The sequence below is a fragment of the Mirounga angustirostris genome, unplaced genomic scaffold (assembly GCF_029215605.1).
Source record: "Mirounga angustirostris isolate CCGP_5_RB_7025 unplaced genomic scaffold, mMirAng1.0.hap1 SCAF_13, whole genome shotgun sequence".
NCBI classification, from domain to species: Eukaryota; Metazoa; Chordata; class Mammalia; order Carnivora; family Phocidae; genus Mirounga; species Mirounga angustirostris.
In genome coordinates this window covers 60,690,432-60,704,089 of record NW_026991721.1, presented here as the reverse complement: position 1 = coordinate 60,704,089, position 13,658 = coordinate 60,690,432, and the positions used below count along the sequence as shown (strand labels likewise).

The 13,658-nt window shown below is 39.0% G+C and overlaps 2 protein-coding genes across 2 annotated transcripts; one reads left to right on the top strand and one right to left on the bottom strand.

The window, feature by feature from the left end:
• Positions 1-3,131: 3,131 nt before the first annotated feature.
• On the top strand, positions 3,132-4,069 carry LOC123856622 (olfactory receptor 5P76-like). The gene is given in 3 exon segments (XM_045892770.1): positions 3,132-3,628; positions 3,630-3,701; positions 3,703-4,069. Coding segments are annotated over 3 exon segments (936 nt in total).
• A 7,862-nt stretch (positions 4,070-11,931) lies between these two features.
• On the bottom strand, positions 11,932-13,141 carry LOC123858032 (olfactory receptor 10T2-like). The gene is given in 3 exon segments (XM_045895299.2): positions 11,932-12,638; positions 12,854-13,081; positions 13,084-13,141. Coding segments are annotated over 3 exon segments (993 nt in total).
• Positions 13,142-13,658: the final 517 nt, after the last annotated feature.

Here is a 13,658-nt window from a genome sequence, read left to right as displayed (position 1 = left end):
AAATCTTGAGTCATGTGGAGTATGACCCTTCTCCAGGACGCTCCCAACTGTCTTAATGTTAATGCCTTGCTAGAGGGAAAAACAGCCTTAGTTTAACAATAGCAAGGTCTCCTGGTATCCTGTGAGTCTTCTTCAGCATATGAAAGTCCTTTTGGAACTTCCTGTTACTTCTCCCCACCCTAAAGTATATAATCAGTTGCCCCTCACAATCCAGGGACAGCAGCTTTTTCTGCCCAAGGATCCTGTCCTTGAGCTTTAATAAAACCACCATTTTGCACTAAAGATGTCTCAAGAATTCTTTCTTGGCTGTCGGTTTCAGGCCCCACCAACCTCACCAACATTCCAAAAACTACATCACTCAGGGACAGACTGTAGGCCCTGCCAGTTTTAGGGAATTAGGCAGTGTTAAGGGGAGAGAGAAAACTAAATCAAGGACTGGCTGGGAACCAGTGGTTATCACTGAGGCACTCAAGTCTTGAAGTTGCCTGGACGGCAGTTCTAGTTAAAACTACACCTTCTAGCATTTAGTCTGACCTGAATTTTGAACCAGGATTTAGTTCGACCATTTGAGCGCATGTGGACAAGTGGCTTAATCTAAGCTTCAGCTTTCTCTTGGTAAAGTTAAAATAATGGAAATACTTAGCACCAAATTATTGTGAGGATTAAATGAGAAAATAAGCAAAAAATCAAGCGCCGTGTTTGGTAAGGAGTCAAATGTGAACAAAGGTTGGCTAGTATTATTACTCGAAAGTCCATCAAGAGTGTATCAGGAAGGGGAGATAGGACTTTCCACAATTTGGTTTAGCAAGAGAATTAGACTGAGTGTTCAGGTTGAAGACAGCTGTTTCTATCATCATCCTTCTTGTGGGATAAACCACTAGCCAGTAGTCATACCTTTGAGGCATGCAGGCCAAGTCTGATCAGGAAGTCATCCCAAACATCTTTATACTACAGAGTTCCCTACGTATATACAATTTTAAAGATACTCATTTAATACTTTTTGCTAGGAAAAAATGTATACATGTTTAAAAATTGTCTTATTTAAAATTCAACCTTCCATGGCATTCCACCCTGTTACCCCATGTACCTAATGGAGGTATCACTATAAAATACGCCCAAAATGAACACATTTTGAATGAGTGGAGCTAAAGTTATATTTCATAATTTTAGTATTCCTTAACCTGAAATATCAAAGTACACTTGGAGCCAATATTCAGCCATGAGATAATTTATTATATTACACTCCCAGTAATTATCAAATGAAAGGGCACCAATATCTAGATAAAAAAAACAAAAACAAAAAGATTACTTGAGAATTGACAGAACCCTTAAAGATGAGCTGTGTCTGTGTGAAGGGAACTGCTCCATATTCACTGAAGAATGTGATAATGATCTCTGGTGCTTTTAAATTCACAGTTCAATCTCTAGAATCTTCAGAGATTTCTTCCCAAAGACAAACAGTAATATAAGATAGCAAGGCTGCTGTATAACAATGACTGAATTTCTTGCTCTAGGACGAATGAATTCTTATTTCAAGAGTTAGGATTTTGGCTTTCGTGACTTAATACTATTCTCTCAAGTTGTATCTGTACTCTCAAGTCATTGTGGATAAACAGGGCAGATGTAACCCAGCAGTTGGCTAACAGGTGACCTTAGCTGAGTTAATCTACATTTCTGCGGCCTATTTAGTGCATATAAATAGGCATACTTCCAGGTACAAGGATTCATCATTTATCCACTCCTGAGACCAGAAACTCACATGGTCTTCTTACACCATCTAAATACACTTGGAACTCAACAATAATGCTACTGAATTCACTAGCCTTGAGATGCTTTGGGGACTTCCTGTTAGTAAATATCTTGCGGAAAGACTTCCTTTACTTATTGTTCTGAATGCTTTAGCTTACACACAAGCAGATACAATGGACAAAGTCTAGAATATAAAGCCAGAAGAGATTCAATCTGGCCACTCGCTGGGTGGACATGGGTAAACTTCTTAACTTTTCAGGCTAGAACTTCATTCAGTTGTACATTATGTTGAAAATAAAATTATTTTATTCTATAATTCTCCAATGAGAGAACATTGCTACCTTAGAAAATGATTTGTCTGAATAAATGTAGTTTAATTATATCCTAGATATTAATCATATGTTTTGCATAGCAATTAGATTGACATATAATCTACTTAATAAGACAATACTTTAAATATTACATGTACATAATAAATTTACAATAGGTGACTTTTCATTTATAACCTTAATTTGAAATTCCTTTTTATTTCTTCTTTGTCCTATCAAGAAAATTGTATTTCTCCTTTTTAAAAGATGGTCTTGTTTTACTGATACTGTAAACTTTGTGATTAGTACCTTTTTTATATGTTAGCTATCCTCAAGTAGAAAGGGTAATTTGTTATCCACCCATTTCCAAGAGACTCTGCTTCATCTTAAATATTATTTAATTGCATTTATAGCATAGCTACCAAAGGAATGAACTAGATTCAAACTGTCTGGGATTCCTATTTTGATTCTACCACATGCTACGTAAACTTAGATAAATTACTTAGTATTTTCAAGGTCAGTTTCCTCATCTATAAATCATACAAAAATGTTTAATATTATTTCATAGAAATTAAAGTACAGCTATATATACAAAATTCTTAACCCTGTGCCCACTACTTAGTAAGCATTCAATAACGTTAGCTATTACTCAAGACTCCATTAAAATGTGTAAATATAGGCTATTATACACATTTTCATTCTTTCTGTTATGCTTACCATTCCTTTTGTTCTTTATGTAAGTCTTATGTTTTTAATCTTTAGCTTTAAAGCTACTTTAAATACATTTTATAAATAAAGAGAAAAGGGTACATTATTTGAAGGTTTCCTAGTTTCTGCTGAATTCTTAAAATAGAGAATACTCATATACATAAATACATAAACTTTTTACTCTAAAACTATATGTAAAATATTAAATTTTTTACTCTGAAGTAAAAAAAAAAAGTCCAAACTTAATTTGAATATTTACTTGTTTATAATAACCTCTTTGTGCATTAATGAAAATGAAGCCATCGAATTTCTAACTCCTGTAATGTTCTCACCACAGGTTCATTTGGGGAGCTGCTACATTGCCTCATGGATTCCCTGGAGGGTGGGAACCACACTGCAGGGACAGGGTTCATTTTATTGGGCCTAACTGACGACCCTGTCCTTCAAGTCATCCTCTTCATGATCATCCTCTGTGTCTACCTGGTGACCATATCTGGCAACCTTAGCACAATCATTCTGATCAGGATCTCCTCTCAGCTTCACCACCGTATGTATTTTTTTCTGAGCCACTTGGCCTTGGCTGACTTAGGCTATTCATCTTCTGTCACACCCAACATGCTTATAAACTTCCTGGTGGAGAGAAATACGATCGCGTATCTTGGATGTGCCATCCAGCTGCGTTCACCTGTTTTCTTTGGGTCAAGTGAGTGCTTCCTGCTGGCTGCCAAGGCATATGATCGCTTCATGGCAATCTGCAACCCACTGCTTTATTCAACCAAAATGTGCACGCAAGTTTGTGTTTGCCTACTCGCAGTGACTTACATAGGTGGTTTTCTCAATGCTTCCTCTTTCACTATTTGCTTCTCTTTTACTCTTCTGTGGACCAAATCAAGTCAATCATTTTTTCTGTGATTTTGCTCCTTTAGTTAAACTCTCCTGATAGCAGTATCCCTGCAGTTGTCCCCTCATTTACGGCTGGCTCCATCATTGTGGTCATGGTGTGCATCATAGTGGTCTCCTACATCTGTATCCTCATCACCATCCTGAAGATGCGCTCCACTGAGGGATGCCACAAGGCCTTCTCCACCTGCACGTCCCACCTCACAGCGGTCACTCTGTTCTATGGGACCATCACATTCATTCATGTGATGCCCAAGTCCTGCTACTCGACTGACCAGAACAAGGTGGTGTCTGTGTTTTACATGGTGGTGATCCCCATGTTGAACCCCCTTATCTACAGCCTCAGGAACAGTGAGATGAAGGGGGCTCTGAGGAGAGAGCTGGGCAGGAAAGTATTTTCTTAGTGAAGCTTGTTATTTTATAGTATTTGATAAAATAATATACCATAAATATAATAATAAAAAGGATATTGAGTGTCTGTGGTCTAAACATGTCAGTCCATATGTCAGCCAGCATGGAGCTTTTTAGAGTAAAGTAGAGGGTGGATTTTCTGATATCAATTTGTAAATCAGAGGCTTATAGTGAGTTACCTTTAACAAAATTAATTTTAATTTAAATTATAAACACAAATTGGTTCACATGAAAACGTATCTAATCAACTGAAAATCATAACTTTTATTCATATTTTTCAAAAGCAGTTCTCTGTATTAGCTAAGGTTATTGTACCTCCAAACCTTTAAGACTAAGTCCATTTCAACAGCAGTTTATCCTGAAATAAGCATGATAATTATTATGACTGAGTACATCCTCAGGGGAAATGACCAAGTGGAACCAGACAGCAAAATTACTGGAAACATTTTTTTGCAGTAAGGTTATCTGCTGGGGGTGGGCTCTGTGGACCCATAAATGCTGGCCTGTGTTCTGGGTCTCTGGTTCCAGCCTAGTTGCAGGGACCTCATAAAAGAACAGGGCAAGATGCCCCTGACTAACCTGTGAATGCTTCTGTCAGGTGAGATAGGTGACTTCTCTGTGGGAGTGAGCACGACTCCTGAACTCCTCAGGGACAACTCTTGGAGTGACTTGTTCATGGGCAGACTCACATCCTGTGAAGGAAGCTGGAGGGGACTGGGATTGTGTTTTTCCCATGAAGCTTAACTTACCTTTATGTACTGACAACTACCACACTTATTTCTCTTTTCCAGTCCTCTCTTTAACGTTTTAGACAAAAATATTTTTGTCTAATGAAACTGAAGCACAGATGATCTCAAACGGAAGTATCATTTCCTACCCCAAATTGCTCCCTCCAATATTATGTATCCCAGGAAGAGGCCCCTCATTCAGTTTATGGATTCTGAACCCTGAGAGAAATGGATTTCTTTTCCCCTTCACATTCTGCATCCAGTCACAAAATGTTATTATACATTCAGAGTCCAATATTTACTTCCTCCTTCTTTTCATTTCATTGTCAGCACTTGTATTTTAAACTACCACCTTATACATTTATTTTACAATAGGACTCCTGTGATAGCTCATTTTATGTGTTGACTAAGCTATGGTGATCAGCTATGGTCAAACACCAGTCTTGGTGTGGCTGTGAAGGTATTTTTAGATGTAACTAACATTTAATCAGTAGGCTTTGAGTAAAGTACATTACCCTCCATAATGTGGGGGGTGCTTGTTCAACCAGTTGAAAGCCTGAAGAGAAAAGGCTGAGGTCCTCTGAAAAAGAGGGATAATGACTTTGAACTCAAGACTTCAACATCAACTCTTACGGAATTTTAAGTCTGCTGGACTGCACTGTGGATTTTGAAATTGCCAACTCCAACAATTACGTGAGCCACTTCCTTAAAATCTCTCTCTCTGTATATGTATTTATATATTCATATATATTTTTTATTGGTTCTGTGTCTCTGGATAATCCTAATACAACCCTAACCAGCTTTCCTCTACCCTCTTTTATGTTCTTCCAATTCATTCTCCATACAACCATGACTTCTTTCATTAATATCTCCCAAAGAGCTTAGAAAAAAGGCAAATTTTATTTACTTAATTTTAATTCCAGTATAGTTAACATACAGTGTTATATTAGTTTCAGATGTATAATATAGTGATTCAACAGTTCCATACACCACTCAGTGCTCATCATGACAAATGCATTCCTTAATACCCATCACCTATTTCACCCATCCCTCCACCCACCTCCCTTCTGGTAACCATCAGATTGTTCTCTATAACTAAGTCTGTTTCATGCTTTGTCTTTTTCCCTTTGCTCATTTGTTTTGTTTCTTAAATTCCACATATGAGTGTGATCATATGGTAGTTCTCTTTCTCCATTGATTTATTTCACTTAGGATTATATTCTCTAGCTCCGTTCATGTTATTGCAAATGGCAAGATTTCATTCTTTTTTATGGTGGAGTAGTATTCCATTTTATATATATATACACACACACACACACACACACCACTTCTTGTTTATCCATTCATGTATTGATGGACACTTGGGCTGCTTCCATAATTTGTCTATTATAAACAATACTGCTATAAACATAGGGGTGCGTGTATCCTTTTGAATTAGTGTATTTGTATTTTGGGGGTAAATACCTAGTAGTGCAATTACTGGATCATAGGGTAGTTCCATTTTTAACTGTTGAGAAACCCCCATACTGTTTTCTACAGTGGTTGCACCAGCTTGCATTCCCCTTTCTCCGCATCCTCACCAATGCTTGTTGTTTCTTGTGTTTTGATTTTAGTCATTCTGACAGCTGTGAGGTGATATCCCATTGTAGTTTTGACTTGCATTTTCCTGAAGATGAGTGCTATTGAGCATCTTTTCATGTGGCTGTTGGTTATCTGGATGTCTTCTTTGGAGAAATGTCTGTTCATGTCTTCTGTCCACTTTTTAATTGGATTATTTCATTTCTGGGTATTGTTTTATAAGTTCTTTATATGTTTTGGAAACTAACCCTTTATCAGGTATGTCATTTGCAAATATCTTCTTCCATTCAGTAGGTTGTCTTTTAGTTTTGTTGATTGTTTTCTTTGCTGTGCTGAAGCTTTTTCTTTTGATGTAGTCCCAATAGTTCATTTTTGCTTTTGTTTGCCTTGCCTGAGAAGACATCTAGAAAAATATAGCTATGGGTGATGTCAGAGAAATTATCGCCTGTGCTCTCTTCTAGGATTTTTATGGTTTCAGGTCTCATATTTAGGTCTTTAACCCATTTTGAATTTATTTTTTGTATGGTATAAGAGAGTGGTCCAGTTTCATTCTTTTGCATGTAGCTGACCAGTTTTCCCAACACCACTGTTGAAGAGACTGTCTTTTTCCCACTGGATCGTCTTTCCTGCTTTGTCGAGGATTAACCATATCCTCAAACAAACATAGTGGGTTTGTTTCTGTTTTCTGTTCTGTTCAATTGACCTATGTGTCTATTTTTGGGCCAGTACCATATTGTTTAAATTACTACAGTTTTTGTAATATAACTTGAAGCCCGGAATTGTGATAGCTCCAGCTTTGTTTTTCTTTTTCAAAATTTCTTTGGCTATCTGGAATCTTTTGTGGTTCCATATAAATTTTAGGATTTTTTTGTTCTAGTTCTATGAAAAATGCTGTTGGTATTTTCTTAGGGATTGCTTTGGGTAGTATAGATATTTTAACATTTGTTTGTCCAACCCATGAGTATGGAATGTCTTCCCATTTCTTTGTGTTGTCTTCAATTTCTTTCATCAGTGTTTTATAATTTTCAGAGTACAGGTCTCTCAACTGTTTAAGTTTATTCCTAGGTATCTTATTATTTTTGGTGCAATTGTAAATGGAATTGTTTTCTTAATTTCTATTTCTGTTGCTTCATTATTAGTGTATAGAAATACAATTGATTTCTGCACGCTTATTTTGTATCCTATGACTTTACTGAATTCATTTATCAGTTCTAGTAGTTTTTTGGTATAGTCTTTAGAGTTTTCTACATATAGTATCATGTCACCTGCTAATAGTGAAAGTTTTACTTCCTCCTTACCAATTTGGCAAGGTCTTTTATTTCTTTTTCTTGTCTGATTGCTGAGGCTAGGACTTCCAGTACTATGTTGAATAAAAATGGTGAGAGTGGACATCCTTGTCTTGTTCCTGATCTTAGGGGCAAAGCTGTCATTTTTCCCCCTTGAGTATGATGTTTGCTGTGGGTTTTTCATAAATGACCTTTATTATGTTGAGGTATGTTCCCTCTAAACCTACTTTTATCATGAATGGATGTTCTACTTTGTCCAGTGCTTTTTTTGCATCTATTAAGATGATCATATGGTTTTTATACTCTCTCTTACTGATGTGATGTATCATGTTGATTGATATGTGAATATTGAACTGGCTTTGCATCCTGGGAATGAATCCTGCTTAATTGTGGTGAATGGTTTTTTTTTAATGGATTGTTGGATTCTGTTTGCTAGTATTTTGTTGAGGATTTTTGCATATACTTTTATCAGAGATATTGGCCTATAGTTCTCCCTTTTTGTGGTATCTTTGGTTTTGCTATCAGGGTGATACTCACCTCATGGAATGAATTTGGAACTTTTCCTTCTTCTATTTTTTGAATAGTTCGAGTAGAATAGGTATTAAACTCTTCTTTAAATGTTTGGTAACATTTGAAAAGGCAATAATTCTTAAAATTACTCACAGAGTCCTGAATACAGCCCCTGTTCTATTTCTATCTCTTGCCAGTCTTCCTTGGTCTCCAAATACCCAAACTCTAAGAATCAATCATTTGGTCTTCTTTTAAATCCTTAAACAGGTCCATAGCCTTTGCTGCCTCAGCACCCTCTCACATGCAGTGCCCCTACCTGAATTCATTACTGCCCCCCTTACCTTGGTAACACCTACTTATGCTATAGATACCAACTTGAGTGTTGTTTCCTATCTGTGAAGACTTCTTGAGGCTCCAGAACCAATTTAGTACACCTGTAGAACTCTGCATATTTTCTTCAGTATATTCAGTGCACTTACAGACTTAATATTTGTTTTCTCCACAATGCTGAAAGCCTTCCATAGCTACCACCACGACTTTGCTCTTTCCCCATACATGTAAATGACACACAGTAAGCAAAAATGCATATTTGAAATGAATGAATGAAAAATTAACAAGGGAATGGATGACTGAATGAGTGTTCGCTCTGGTGTGAACCACTGACTCTGCTGCCTTAGAATCCTGGCCACTGATCTGCTGAATGCTTCAGCCTGACGCAAGTGACTAAATGTTTGGGTCACATCCTGCTACAGTTGTGACAGGCTTTTGCACAAACTCATGCTCAGCACGGCTACGCCACTGCCTCCACACCGTTTCACAGATCGGCAACTAGAATCCCAGCCTTGTTTAGTAAAAGTTTTGTAATCACCCTCTGCTGAATAATGTCTCTCTCATGTATTTACATGGGTGGAGAGTTAGAAGATCTAGAAATCAAATGTTAGTGAGAGGAGTATTACCAGTGGTACCAGTGTGAGCAATAGGAGCTAACACTATGAGAGTGTTTACCACATTCCAGGTACTGTTCTCAGGGATTTACACATATTGACCTAATTAATCCTCAGAATAACCTTATGAAGTTTTTTTTTGTTTCTTAATCTGTATTTTACAGAGGATGTGACTGAGGCATATAAAGGTTAAGCAAAACCTCAAGGTCACAAATATCCTCTGAATATTTTGCCTTCTTTTAAGGCATATACTCTCTGACAGACTGGGGTGTGGGGCTCATCAAGACAACTTCACCACTAGAGGACTTTCATCTGTCCCAGATACATTCCTTTCCAGTCAACCCTTATTGTTCAGAGTTCAGGGGAGAGATTTCTCTGTTGGATATGTCAGGCTAACTTGGTCTAATGACCAACTTTCTGGCACAAAATAAATTAGGAGGTAGATAAATATCTCTAAATTTTTTAAAGCATAGACTTCTGGTTCCACTGAAGATGAAGTAGCTCCATTCCTCTCAGGTCCTCCCCTCTTGTTACACACACACACACACACACACACACACACACACACACACACCCCAAACACAAAAAAATCTGTTACAGATAAAACAAATAAGCATAGGAAGATTCTAAAGGTAGAAAGAAGAAGGCAGCCTCCTAGGGATTTGGGGACCTGAGGAACAACACAGCAGTGAGTCCCTGGGTTTCCTTATATCCTGGACAGCATACTACAGAAGCCTCCCATCCAGAACCACCAAGAGACACAGACAAAAAGAACCCTAAGAAAACCCAGTTTCTCCTAACCAAAGAACTGGGAAAGAGTGGCCTTAACAGAATATAAAACATTTTGGCCATATCTACCTTACTCCAGACAAATACCTATGGAAAATCGTACCCGCCATCCACCCCCAGGTTTCAGTGGGGCCAAGCAGGTTGCTTATGTTCCCCCCACCCACCCTCTGATTCCCTTGCCCAGGTAATGTCAGTCAGGTCCAGTGGGGAAATGAGCCTCCACTGTCACCTGGCAGCATGAGACTTAATGAGGGATTGTGAGGTGGGGCTAATGGTACTCTGCTCACCCTGCCTCCAGCCCTACTTGGGAGTACACCCACTGAGCTGAGCTTTCACCCGCACCCTGCAATGATAGGGCAGAATGAACCTGCTCTCTACTTCCCCCTTTCCTAGTGGCAGTGGAACTCAACAAGGAACTGAGCTTACTTGGGGGCAAGAAGGCATGTAGCCAGTGTCATATTATCACTAAGAAAGAGCCATCAGGGCAGAGTGGGCAGCTGGACTTCCATCTCAACCATCTGCTGGGAGCGTTTTGCTAGAGTTGTGTCAGTAGCGCTCAATAGGAAGGTGAACACACACACTGACATGGTGCTTGCAGCTACACCTCAACAGGGCTGAAAAGGCATTTCATACACCCAACCTACAGAACATCCTTAAACATGCTCAGAACACTAACATTGGCCTACAATTGGGCAAAATCATCTGACACAAAGCCTATTTTATAATGAAGTGTTGACTCTCTCGTAATTTATTGGATACTGTACAGAAAGTGAGAAGCAGATGGTTGTATAATTACAGAACAGTTGTGTGTGGATCAGTTATTTACTTCCTGATTGTGTGGCTGACTGGGAGTTGTGGCTCCATGCTGCTGCCCCGCATCATGAGTGATGGAAGAGATGCAAATTCAAAATTTGAAGTATGGTTTCTGCTAAATGCATATAGCTTTCACATCAATGTAAAGGCAAAAAATCACAAGTCAAAACCATCATAAGTGAGGGACTGTCTGGGCTAAAAGAAAAGAATTGTCAAATGTAAATTTATGACTGGCAAAACGTCACCTTCAGAAATGGAGTAATAAAGATATGTCAGATGAAAGAAAGCTATGAGAATTTATTCTCATAAGATAGCTTTGTCAAGCTATCTTAAGTAATTGCTAAAGGAAGTTCTCAGAAAATAAATGACAAAAAAAGACCTGGGACTTCAGTACTTAAAAAAATACATATAACAGATGAAAATAAAAAGCAACATATCAAAACATGGGAGATTGAGATAAAGCGGTGCTGAGAGGGAAATTTACAGCACTAAATGCTTACATTACTAAAAAGGAAAAGTCCTAGAATATATAAAATAATTTTGAAAGACAAGAATAAGGTGGGAAGAATCACTTCACGTGATATTAAGGCTTACTCCTTAGCTACAGTCATCAGGACAGGGTGTTACTGGTGGAAGATTAGACACACAAATCACAGAGGCTGACTAGAGAAGCCAGAGAAAGACCCCACACAAGCGTGCCCAACTGATTTTTCTTAAAAAGGTACCAAAGCAATCCAATGAAAGAAGGAAGGCCTTTCAACAAACAGTGCTGGAGCAATGAGACACCCATGGAGGGCAGAAGCACCTTGACATAAACTTCACACCTTACATAAGGACTAACACAAAATAGAACATGGGCCTGGATGTAACAACTATAAACTATAAACCTTTAGAAAAAAGTAGGAGAAATGTTCAAGATACAGGGCTAGTCAGAAAGTTCTTAGAAAAGACACCAGATACCTATCATGAAAATACTGTATTACAAAACAAGTTTGGATTCTTTAAGGATGCTCATATGTATATATGTGTACACCACACACAAACATATTTACACATATTTTAAAACTATACACTGTACTAGAGAAATGGTGATGTCAGGATATTTTAGGTAATTAGTTAATACTGTAATTGCTTTGTACACAAAGAGACGATTTCATTGGAAATACTCCACTTTTTCTACTTTTATTTATTAGCAGTCTATACATTTTTAAATGTCCAGTGTCCTTTTATTCACCATCTGAGGGATGAGCCTATCTGTCTTGCCTAGTACCTTCCTCAGGGCCATCTGCATCTCTTTGTTTCTGAGACTGTACACGATGGGGTTCAGCAAAGTTGTCAGCACTGCATATGTGACAGCCATCAGCATGTCCTCACGCAACGAATCCCTGTCCCTGGGCCTCAGGTAGACAAAGCCAGCAAATCCGTAATGTATGCACACCATAGTGAGGTGGGAGGAGCAAGTGGAGAAGTCCTTATCCCTCCCCTGGGCAGAGGGCATCTTCACAACTGTGGACACAAGGAAGACATAGGACATCGTGATGAAGACAAAGCTGCCCACCAACACAAAGGCAGAGAGCACAAAAATAGCCCTTTCCTGACGGGAGGTGTAGTCACAGGCAAGGCAGACCACAGCTGAGATGTCACAGAAGAAGTGCTGGATGATGTTGGAGTCACAGAAAGACAAGTTGAACACAATGATGACGATGCACAGGGAAACCAGGAACCCAACCATCCAAGAGGCCTTGATGAACTGAAAGCAGATCTTATGGGTCATCAAGATGGGGTAGTGCAGTGGGTCGTGAATGGCAGTATAATGGTCATAGAACATGGCAGCTATGATGAAGCAGTTATTGGCTGCTAAACCAAAGAAAAAAGACATCTGTGTGGCACACTCAGGAAGAGAAATGGTCTTGGGGTGCCTGGGTGGCTCAGTCGTTAAGCGTCTGCCTTCGGTTCAGGTCATGATCCCAGGGTCCTGGGATCGAGTCCCACATCGGGCTCCCTGTTCGGCAGGAGGCCTGCTTCTCCCTCTCCCACTCCCCCTGCTTGTGTTCCTGCTCTCACTGTCTCTCTCTCTGTCAAATAAATAAATAAAATCTTAAAAAAAAAAAAAAGAGAAATGGTCTTGCTGTCAGAGAACAAGTCCACTAACATGTGGGGGATGATTGCTATAGTGGGACAGGCTTCTGAAAAGGATAAGCCACAGAGGAAAAAGTACATGGGGGTATGAAGGCTGTGACTGAGTCTGATGGCCGCCATTATGGAAACATTTGCAGCTAGGATGGTCACATGGGAGAAGAAAATCATCACAAAGAGAAGACCCTGCAAGTCTGGGAAACTGGAAAACCCCCACAGAGGAATGTGCTCACTGTGGTGTGATTGCCAAGGAATGTGCTCACTGTGGTGTGATTGCCCATCCTCGTGGTGCAGGCAGCAACTGTCTTCCACAGATTCAGAGCTTCTGGAGGCTAAACCTCTGAGATGATTGTAAAAAGCTGCTGCAGCACAGATATCACCTAGACTTTAGTCAAGAAAACCGGGGCAAGTTTCAGGCAACCCTGCATGGGAGAGCCTGAGAAAGGGACCCTAAATGTACCTGACTGAAGTCAAGTTCAGGAGTCAGCATGATGAGAAGGATGCTAATAGGAGAATCTGTATAAATGACCAAATATCTTCATGGATTCTACTCACAAAAGCACTCTTATCTCTCTCTTTTCCAGTCAGGATCTACACATAAGCAGGAAAACATGAATAAAACTGCTTTGTTCTCACCCACTGGATTTTGTGATGCCACATTTTCAAATGCTTTTTGAGATTGACTAGCAACCTGGTACTTAGGAGTGCTTAGTAAACTATTGATTAAAATGAATATGACATTTAAAGAATTTAGGGAAGTCAATGCAATCCTTTTTCATCAGTGCATCATAATGAAGC